General features: G+C 50.3%; 1 protein-coding gene across 1 annotated transcript in view; it reads right to left on the bottom strand.

The window, feature by feature from the left end:
• Positions 1-1,721: 1,721 nt before the first annotated feature.
• LOC128406122 (inositol polyphosphate 5-phosphatase OCRL-like) overlaps positions 1,722-10,718 on the bottom strand; it is a 47,460-nt gene continuing 38,463 nt past the window's right edge. Inside the window, exons 9-14 of the mRNA XM_053373146.1 lie at positions 9,426-9,500; positions 8,251-8,319; positions 7,192-7,427; positions 3,252-3,371; positions 2,626-2,728; positions 1,722-1,990 (exon numbers count right to left, since the gene is read on the bottom strand). Of these exons, the coding sequence (XP_053229121.1) occupies positions 1,722-1,990; positions 2,626-2,728; positions 3,252-3,371; positions 7,192-7,427; positions 8,251-8,319; positions 9,426-9,500 (872 nt within the window). The remainder of the gene's footprint in view (positions 1,991-2,625; positions 2,729-3,251; positions 3,372-7,191; positions 7,428-8,250; positions 8,320-9,425; positions 9,501-10,718) is intronic.

The following is a 10,718-nucleotide window of genomic DNA, read 5'->3' as shown; positions in this document are numbered from 1 at the left end:
CAAGGAGCACCGTTTGTGGGTGAAGTTGGAGAAGTGTCTGTTCCACGCGAAAGAGGTGGATTTCCTGGGGTACAGGCTGTCAGACAAGGGGGTGGCCATGGATCCGGAGAAGGTCAGGGCGGTGGTCGAATGGAAGAGCCCAAAGAACCGGAAGGACGTCCAACGCTTCCTGGGGTTCAGCAATTTTTACAGAAAATTCATCAAGGGCTTCGCAAAACTGACGGCACCCATAACAGACTGTCTTAGTGTCAAGAAGAAGTTTGTGTGGACGGAGGAGGCGCAGAGGGGTTTCGAGGAGCTTAAGAGGGCGTTTGCGTCTGAGGAACAGCTGCTGCACGTCAATCCAGAGCGGCCGCTGCGAGTGGAGACGGATGCTTCAGACTGGGCGATAGGGGCCGTGTTGCTGCAGCTGGATGAAAAGAGGGAGTGGCGGCCATGTGCTTTTTTCGCGGAAATTGAAGAAGCCGGAGCAGAACTACACGATCTACGATAAAGAATTGCTTGCGATTGTCGCAGCGTTCAAGCAATGGCGGCATTTCCTGATTGGGGCGAGGCACCAAATTTTGGTGTGCACGGACCACAAGAACTTGGAGTACTGGCGCAAGGCGTGGGTGCTGTGCCAGAGGCAGATACGCTGGGCGGAGTTTTTTTGCCAACTTTAACTTTAAAATTGAATACGTGCCAGGGGAACAGAATGCGAGGGCGGATGCGCTGTCCCGCAAACCGGAGTACCTGGGAGAGCAAGGACTGCCGGTCGCTAAATTAATGTTCCCAGAAACACAGTGGACATGTGGGGGGGGCGTTGGTGAAAGATGATGAACTGGTGAGGCTGCTCAGAGAGGATGACTTTGCAAGGCAAAAGATGGAGGATTTAAGGCAAAAAGGGGGTGTTGAGGGTGGTTTCGAGGTGAAAGGGGGACTCCTGTACTATAGGGGAGCTTTGTATGTCCCAGGTGAAACCCTCAGGAGCAGGATCCTTAAACAGCTCCACGACAGCTGCACGACGGGGCATTTTGGGCAGCACAAAACCATGTTGCTAGTTACCAGAGAATTCTGGTGGCCCAAGGTGAGGGAGGATGTAAAGGAATATGTGAGAGGGTGTGACACTTGCCAAAGGGGAAAGGGCGGCGCCAGCAGGTTTGCTGGAACCTTTGTCCACACCAGGAAAGCCATGGGAGGTGGTTGTGGTGGACTTCATCACAGATCTGCCCAAGTCAAAGGGTAAACCAGCAATCATGGTGGTGGTAGACCTACTAACCAAAATGTGCCATTTTGTGGCTTGCTCGCATGCCGTGACGGCGGAAGAAACAGCCAAGCTGTTTGTTGGGCATGTGTTTAGGTTACATGGGGTACCTGCAAGGGTGGTCTCGGACAGGGGAACTCAGTTTACCTCACATTTCTGGCGCAAACTCATGAATTTGTTGCAAGTAGAGGTGAGTTTCACCATGGCGAGACATACTGAGAGCAATGGGCAGGCGGGGAGGGCAAAAGCTGTTTTGCAACAGTATTTGCGATGTTATGTCAGTCAGAGACAAAACGACTGGGTGGATAAACTAGCTCTAGCAGAGTTTGCATACAACAACGTAGAGAATGTGTCCCCAGGTATGACTCCATTCTTTGCCAACCACGGGCGTCACCCGAGGGCTTTCCCGGGGAGGGGAGAGGAGTCGTGGAGTGTGCCTGTGGCAGAACGTTTTGCGGAGGAAATGGAGGTGATCCACTTACAACTTCAATTGAACTTGGACAGGGCTAAGGAGGTCTACAAGAGGGAGGCCGACAAGCATCGACGACCAGGAGAAGTCATCCGGGTGGGAGACAGGGTGTGGTTGTCCACACAAGGGTTGCCCTGGAGAGGAGGTTGTAAGAAGCTCAAACCTAGGAGGGTGGGGCCATTTGAGGAGTCCCAGCAGGTCAATCCGGTAGCATTTAAACTGAGGCTGCCAGAGAGCATGAGGATACATCCGGTATTTCACAGGTCGCTGCTGTCCCCCTACAGGGAAGGGGGAATGAGACAGGGTAGTGGGGATGGGGAATTCCCACCACCCGAAATGGAGTAGAGGGAGCAGTGCAACGAGGTTACGGAAATACTGGATTCTCGGTGGAGTGGGGAACAGTTAGAGTATCTGGTAGCGTGGGAAGGGGCCCCTAGCTCAGAGAATACCTGGGTACCGGAGGGTTGCTTCACTGACCAGGGGTTAGTGGAGGAGTTCCACAATTTCTTCCCTGACAAACCCAAGCCCAGGGGTAGGTTGGTCCAACAGGTGTTCGGGCCGACGGATGATGAAGAGGAGTTCTAGGGAATTCCTACCCTTGAAGCTCCTTTGCAGCCATGTCTTTACCTGTCTCCACACCTGATACCACGTATGATGCTAGATGTGGGGCCTGCGGGCCTGTCAAGATTCCCCACCTCTGCTCTATCTAGCCAGGCTGATGTTTTCAAATGGGGGTTAAAGCTGTTAAGCTGTTTGGATGCATGACTGGACTTTACTGTGGGCATTTCATTTTGATGTGTCCCAGAGCCTTAAGGATGGGGTGGCCTAGGAACCTAAGCCACCAGGTATATAAAAGTGAGGTCCACTCCAGCCAAGAGCTAAACAAAACCACCAAGCAGCCCTGCTCCCCAACAATGTCCCCCAAAGAGGATACGGATCTCGGGAATGCTGGTGTCCAGGCACTCAGTTATCTCCTGCAGCTCGTCCTGCGTGCCCGGGGTCTGGAAGAGGTCCTCCTGAAGCAGAGTATCACCCATGCGTTAGGAAGGGATGAGGTACATCCTGGACAGCATGAAGAACAATCCAGCCCTGGGGTACATAATGTGAGGTCGAGGAATGCCACAATGGAGAGAAGCCCATCACCAAGAAAGCTGGCACAAAGGCTGAGAATTGTATCCCACCTGCTTTCCACAGTAGCATTCCTACTACCCTTCTCATGATTTTGGGCAATGGGAGAGTGAAATCATTCCCCGCTTCTTCTAGTGGCGAGTCTCAGAAAGCCGCTTTGCTAGGGATAGACAGACAATGGTTGTGAACACTTGGGTTTTTCTGAGCTGCTCTAAGGAATACCGTATGCTGGATGTCCCACCCACTGCTGCTCCACCAAGGTGCCACTATACTCACAGCAGGAGTTTGTAAGAGCGAGTTGGTAGCTAAGATATAAATAAATTGTGACGTTTGGAACCTGCACACCCCAAAACTGGTACTGGATTCCGGCCAACACCCATCCTTTAAATGGTACAGTCCCCCTCAGCTCACCTGGTGGCAGGCATTCTTGAAGAGGTGGTCCACCAAAAGCCATATCTCCTTGGGTATGTGCAAAGGCCGCTCAGTGGAGTCATCACCATCTTGGGGTACTATATCCAGAAACTGCTTCTCCTGGAGGTCCAATGACAAGCGGGACTGGCATGAGAGCCTGACAGAATGTGTGCCTGTATGCATTCTTTCCTTGCTCCAGCTGGGTGGACAAGTCTTGCCCCCTGAGGCCACAACCAGGGCTGGGCGATATCTGGCTTTCAACACTGTGATATATCACTAGCTAAACATTGCAATACACCAATATATCACGATGTCTAAAATAAGATGGAGCTATGTAGAGGCATTGGCTGGCTTCACGGTTTTCCCCGCATTGTGATTTTTGCTGGTGCCTGCTCTCTTGTGATTTGCTGCCCCCTGCAGGAGGGCAGGAGAAAGCTGAACCGGCAGAGTGCACAGGGGCTGCAGGAATCTAGAGAAGCATTGTCTGGCTTCACAGTTTTCCCCCACATTGTTTTTTTTTTTGCATAGTACACACACACATCATGATTCGCAATATATTGCCAGGTCAGAAATTATGCAACCAGTATCACTATATAGACTTCAAACTGATTTGAAAATATATATAAATTAACATATCACCTGGCCCTAGCCACAACAAGCATCTCAAGTGGGAAAACAAAAAACAAATTGCTCGCACCCCAAATCCAAGCTCCCCCTCCCCCTATTAATATGCAGCTAGTAATCCTCCCACTCCGGATGTGCAGTTCACCCAAAAGCTTACTGAATATGCAGCTGTGGACATGAGGTTTGGCTAACATTTTATTTTAATTGTTGGAACCTGCCCTGGGACCTTAGGGTGAAGGGCAGGAAATAAGTAACAAAAACAGCAACAGAACATGGATGGGCCTTCATAGGTTGATGGGCTGCAGCCCCAGCCAGCATGATGAGATGATGGGGTCACATGTTCACCACCCCTTGTCTAGAACACGTTGCAGAGGCAGTGGTAGAAACTGAACAACAGCTGGAGCCCCAGCCCACTACTTTGTATGGGCAATGCAGCACACAGCAGCTGGTGAACAATGCCTCCTGCCTCCTTCCCATCTTCCTCTCCAGAAATGTTCAGGGTGGTTAGTTCTATCTCAAGCTACCACATTCAAGAGAAAGAGAAAGAGAGGAGGGGGGAGCAAGAGAGCTTTAGGAGCACAGCAATGGCAAGCAGCCCATCACTAAAAGGAGTTGGCAAGGATGGAGAATTTGATTCCAACTCCACTTCCTCTCATCCCCAGGGAAGCTGTTGATTAGGACCCAATTCATCCCCACCCCCCGCCGCCAATACTCCCCGCCCCTGTCTTGAGAGAGAGAGAGAGAGAGAGAGAGAGAGAGAGAGAGAGAGAGAGAGAGTGTATTGGTGTGGGGAATGACACATACTGTATCAGAGTCTTAGTGCAAGAGTAGCTGATGCATGCTAAAGAACACAGAAGCCTTGCTAGGTTAGATCAGCATTTTGTTCCCACAATGGCCAACCACATGCCCTTGGGAGTCCATAGGGACACGGGGACAATAACACTCTGTCCATCATGTTCCCCAGAAACTAGTAATCAAAAGCATGTGGTTTATGATAATAGTGGCAATAAATAGCCCTGACTGGTAGCCACTGATAAACCTATCCTCCATGATTCTAAATGTCTACAGCTGTCCAAATTGACAGTCACCACTGTCTCCTTGATGAATCCCTAGCCAGAATTAAGATTGCCGGAAGAAATATCAACAACCTCAGATATGCAGATGACACAACCTTGATGGCAGAAAGTGAGGAGGAATTAAAGAACCTTTTATTGAGGGTGAAAGAGGAGAGCACAAAATATGGCCTGAAACTCAATATCAAAAAAACGAAGATCATGGCCACTGGTCCCATCACCTCCTGGCAAATAGAAGGGGAAGAAATGGAGGCAGTGAGAGATTTTACTTTCTGGGGCTCCATGATCACTGCAGATGGTGACAGCAGCCACGAAATTAAAAGACGCCTGCTTCTTGGGAGAAAAGCAATGACAAACCTAGACAGCATCTTAAAAAGTAGAGACATCACCTTGCCAACAAAGGTCCGTATAGTAAAAGCTATAGTTTTCCCAGTAGTGATGTATGGAAGTGAAAGCTGGACCATAAAGAAGGCTGACCGTCGAAGAATTGATGCTTTTGAATTATGGTGCTAGAGGAGACTCTTGAGAGTCCCATGGACTGCAAGAAGATCAAACCTATCCATTCTTAAGGAAATCAGCCCTGAGTGCTCACTGGAAGGACAGATCGTGAAGCTGAGGCTCCAATACTTTGGCCACCTCATGAGAAGAGAAGACTCCCTGGAAAAGACCCTGATGTTGGGAAAGATGGAGGGCACAAGGAGAAGGGGATGACAGAGGACGAGATGGTTGGATAGTGTTTTCGAGGTTACCAGCATGAGTTTGACCAAACTGCGGGAGGCAGTGGAAGACAGGAGTACCTGGCGTGCTCTGGTCCATGGGGTCATGAAGAGTCGGACACGACTAAACGACTAAACAACAACAACTGTCTCCTTGTGGCTATGATAATACACCCAAGTATATCTGATTTTGAGAGGAGTGACATTTCCCTGAGCCACCCCAAAGCAGCCACTACTGCTTCCCAAATGCCAGTGCTCAGGTGGTAAGAGTAAGCAAGAGTGGCATAGCCTGTGCAGCAGTTGCTGAGCACAGAGACAAGGAGAAAACTGGCTCTTGGGGCCAGAGGGGGCTGGCGCCTGCATCATGAGACTGGGCTTTCTGCCTCCCATGCTGCCAATCGCAAGCGGACCTAGAGTCAAGCAGAGCAAAATCAGTTACAAGTAGTGATGGCAAATTCTGGTTTCATCTCTGTTCTCCTCTGCTGAGTTCTACAAGGGCCACGTTGAGACTAGGGAAGAGAAAAAAGCAGAGAGCTAGAGCCACCACCTGGACTGGATTTGAGTAAGAAGGCAGGCAGGTGCGGGTTGCCTGAGAGGAAAGTGAGGTTGGTGGGGTAGTGCCTGGTTTGCCCTAAGGGACCAGCTGCCACTGCATGGAGCAGCTGCTGATCGTTGACAAGTGCCTTCCAGTACAGGCAACTCCATTTACGTGCATTCGAGGCACATGCACACTGCCGCAAAGCTGGAAGTGGCACTTGAAGGGGCAAAAATGTCCCCCCAAAGAGCACAAACGCGGCAAAGTGGCATGGAAACAGCATCTAGACTCCCTCCCAGGAGCTTTTGCACCGACCTTTGAGGCCTGTGGAGAGTTGGAGCAAGGAGTTTTGCAGGGAGTCTGGCAAGTGCTGCTGGTTTTCAAAAGGCCTTTCGAAAGGGTTTCCGGAAGTTTAGAGGGTGTTTGCAGGCTTTTCCAATGCTGTCCCCAATATACGCAATTTCATCTAAACGCACGGTACCTCGGAACGCAACCCCCGTGTAAACGGGGCGTTGCCTGTACCTGATTTGAGCCCACTACAATAACATCTAGAGGATATCAAACCAACTATTACCTTTTCTAGGAAGCTGTCTTCTCCCTGAGATCAGAGGAGGAAGGCAAGAGCAAAAGAAAAGTGGGGAAAAGACAACAAAGTGTGTTAATGGCACAGGCCCTGAGAAGAGAAAGAAACAGCTCGTTGGCTGAACAGTATCTGGGCAGATGGCAGGGAAATGCACACGGTTTAGTGGCCCTGCGAAAGGGCAGGTGGGAGGACAAGAACGTGGGATGACTCAGTCAATGCAAACAACAGGCATGAACAGCACACAGGAAGCGAATGCACAGCTACAGAAGCTGAAGCTGAATGCAGCGAAGGACCCCCAGCCCCCACATTTCTGAGTGGAAGAGCAGCTGTTTTTCAAGCAGGCAAGCAGAGTGGGAAGGTTAGACATTCAGCAAATGAACCTGCCAGGTAAATGAACCCCTTTCCCTACCAGGTCAATAAGTCTGGTGACGGGAACTTCGCAAATCAGCTGCCTCATCCAGCACAAGGCTTCCAAGGAGGTCCCAAAGCAGCTTGGTAGGTAGCTCTCACTGATGGTGAGGAAATAGTCCTTGCCAAGGTCAAGGTGAAGGACAAAGATATCCTCAATCTTATCTTCTCTTGAATTGAGAAGCGTCACAGAGTCCTTGCTGACGTACACATCCAGGGAAATGTCCACTGTCTCATCTAAAACGGGAGGAGGTCAGGTAGATACACTCTTTGGCATAGCCAAGTTTGTTTGTTTGTAAATTAAAAGTTAAGATAGTGAATAATTTAACAGAAGGACACAATATGAGCCTGCTGGATCAGGCCAATGGCCCATCTAGTACAGCATCCTGTTCTCACAGGTGTATGGGGGAAACCTTAACTTCAAGAATTAGGAAAAGAAGCTACTCAGTTCCCACCCCCACCCCACTTTCCTCTCTAGTCCTCCAAAGCAGCAGCTGCACAGAAAATGGTGACAGGATACTGGGGGGGGGGGTAAGAGAAAGTGATCCTAACAAAAGAATATAAAAAGGGAAAGCACTTATTTGTCTCCTAAAGGATTTTTGCGCCCCCAATGTAACTTTCTCTTTTAGTCTACATTTCATTGAGGTTTTTAAAAGTTTGGCTAGTTCTATATGTTCCCCAATATATTTTTGTTCCTCCACAACGTAAAAATACGCATATTTTTTTAAAAAAGTAATTTTTTGACGGACTGCTCTCACTGGTTCCCTGCGATGCCAAAAGGTTTTTTGGGACCCTTCAGCATTTTGGGGCTTCAGTTCATTTGTGTGTGTGTGTGTTTGTTTAAAGCTGGTCACACACACTTTTACACTTTGGGCTCACCTGCTTTGATGTGTGGCCCTTGGAGGCTTGAGCATGGGGCAATGTAGCCCACAAATGTTAAGCCTCCCCTGCTCTACAAAACTCCCAAGGTTTGATGGAGGAGGGTTGGAAAGAGGAGGAGAAAAGGGGGTTTGCAGCAAACCCTCTTTAAGGGGCTGGAGAGGATCCTATTCATCTTTACCTCCCTCCTGCTGAGCTCCAGTGAGGGAAGGAATTCGTTCTCCATTCTGTCCATCAACTGAACAATATCCTCAAACACTTTCTGGTACCGTCGGTCATCCACAACCTTCACCTATGGGGGGGGGAAACAGAGCACATTTGTTGGGGCTATGGACTAAAAAGGGGGCATGTGTTAAGAGCAGAAATGCCTGATGCACCACCCTGTTCCCAGCCCTGAAAGAGGCAAGTACTGTAACTCTGGGAGCTTCCCCAGGGATGGCAGCGGTTGCGTGGCAAGTCCCCTCCCCCCAAGTGAAATGAAGACACTGGACACATTATTTAAGGTTAATGGGCATAAAAGGCCACAACTTTATTGATTACAGGAATTGGAAGGTATTGGCCTTAGGCATTGGCTCCTATCGACTACCTGGCATGGGGACTGGGAAGGGTTATCCACCAGCCGTGGGAGTCTTGTTGAAGTACGCCAACTAGGATCCCACGGGTGTCACCGCTCGGGGGCGTGCCGGAGGCCCTCACCTCCCTAGGTTTCGGACAGGGCAACGCCCTCTGGAGTCCTCTACCAGACTACCCTTTTCCTTGGGGGAAGGTGATGGCGCTTCCTTCCCCCTTCATTTGCATAACAATTACCCCTGCCAATGCCTAACCGCCAATCGAGCAAAGCTCGCCGCCAATACCTTCAAACCTGTAACCAACTCCTAATCCCGGCCATGATGTCCCCCAACCAAATGTCGTTTCCAGCATCTGACAGATGCATGCCATCAACTCTGTAGAGGGCCTCATTGCTGTAATTGATGGTGGGGTGGCTAATGACACACCCACCCAGAGCCACCACTCTACGCGCCACAGCCCGCTCCAACACTTTTCTTGCTCTATTGATTGCAACCGGGCTCAAGCTATCCCTCCATGTCCTCCTCTCAAGCAACGAGGACCACAAGATAGTAATGTTTGGATAAACCGCCATCAGATCAGCAAAGTCATCAAAAATGTTCCATCTCAAGTCTATAGCTTTGCGGTATGCTAGGTCATTCTCCCCCAACTGGATAACCAAGGCATCAGGTGGGCCCTCAGAAGCGGCTCTCACCATCATGGCTGGCTTGAATTCATTCCAGCACATCCCTCTTCGCGTAATCCAAGCCACCTCAACATTTGAAGGTAAGTTCAAGTTTTGCCCCAAACCGGTGCTCATGGCTCGATTCTTAGCCCAATGCACAATGCTGTGGCCCACCAACCAGATGTGCACCCTCATGTATTCTGGAAGGAAAATGAACAGAAAAACCCAGGTCAGGAACCAGGCAGCTAGTCATAGATTCTTTCTAACATACGCTTTATACGCATTAGATTTCCACCGCCCCAAGTCCTTTATCCTCTCAGTTGAGAGCCCGAGGTGTACCGCAGTGGTAGCGGCTCCAATCCGAAAGGAGTGAGCAGCAATTTCTGCCGCAGGCAGCCCGCATGCTGCCAATGCCATGCGCATCACGCAAGTAAACTGGTGCCTGGCCAAGAGCGATCCATCCGCGTGAATAAAGAAAGGGCCGGGTCTGTTGGGTCTTAAATAGAGGAAACGCCTAGTATCCCTAACCGGGCAAGGTCCACTCCCTTATGCCGCTGGTAAGCGAAGGAGGGCCCCCTTACCCTGCTGGTCCGTCTTAGAGCTCCGTACTTGCACCATCAGGTCAGTACTGGACAGGGTCAGGTCACTTAGGAGGATGCCCCTTTGGCTGTGGGCCGCCTCCCCCTTCACATACAACCTCCCCTATACGGAGGGCACCAAAGAAGGCCATGGAATAAGCAGCTGAGAATAGGCGAGCTTCATATTTTGACCAGCATATTGTTCTTAATTTCTTATGGATCTGGGTCAGAATGTCGAAAGTTATGGGCCTCCTCTTGTCAGTGCTAGGGGGCTGGAGCTAGGGGATCCCCAGTGTTGGGAGGAAATGCCACGGGGATTCTGAACCCCATGGAGAATCCTTCCCAAAGGTATTTTGTGGCTTTTCTATCGGGGTATTGGTCTAGGAGGGTTTTGAGGGGCTGGAGGCGGATGGGGGAGAAGGCGAGACCAAGATACAAGTTACTGGCGGTTACTGGGTCCTTGGTGAGAGGATCCGGGGGCACCTCTAGCATTGTTGTTGAAGTACCTCCTGCCCCCCAAAAGGGCTGTTGCTTATTCTTAAAGCACGCTGTTGCTTATTCTTAAAGGCGGGGTGGTTTTCCAGGCACCCCTCACATTCGTGAAGATACTTACAAGAAGGTCACGAACACACACCCCTGTTGTACTCCCAGCACTGGCGGCGCCATTTTGCCTCTGTCTTACCCGACTTGGCCAATTCCTGGTTCTTCTTTTCGATGTAAGGGCCAACGTCCTCGCCCCAGTAATTAGGGTCCCTTAGGTCCCACCGGGTGGAGGGCAGGAGAGAAGCGTTTCTACGAAAATTCTCATCATAGGTTAATGCCGCGGTCTCACTCGCCAGT

The sequence above is a fragment of the Podarcis raffonei genome, chromosome W, assembly GCF_027172205.1.
Source record: "Podarcis raffonei isolate rPodRaf1 chromosome W, rPodRaf1.pri, whole genome shotgun sequence".
Lineage (NCBI taxonomy): Eukaryota > Metazoa > Chordata > Lepidosauria > Squamata > Lacertidae > Podarcis > Podarcis raffonei.
The sequence above is the reverse complement of the archived record's forward strand: the minus strand, read 5'-3'. Positions and strand labels throughout refer to the sequence as shown.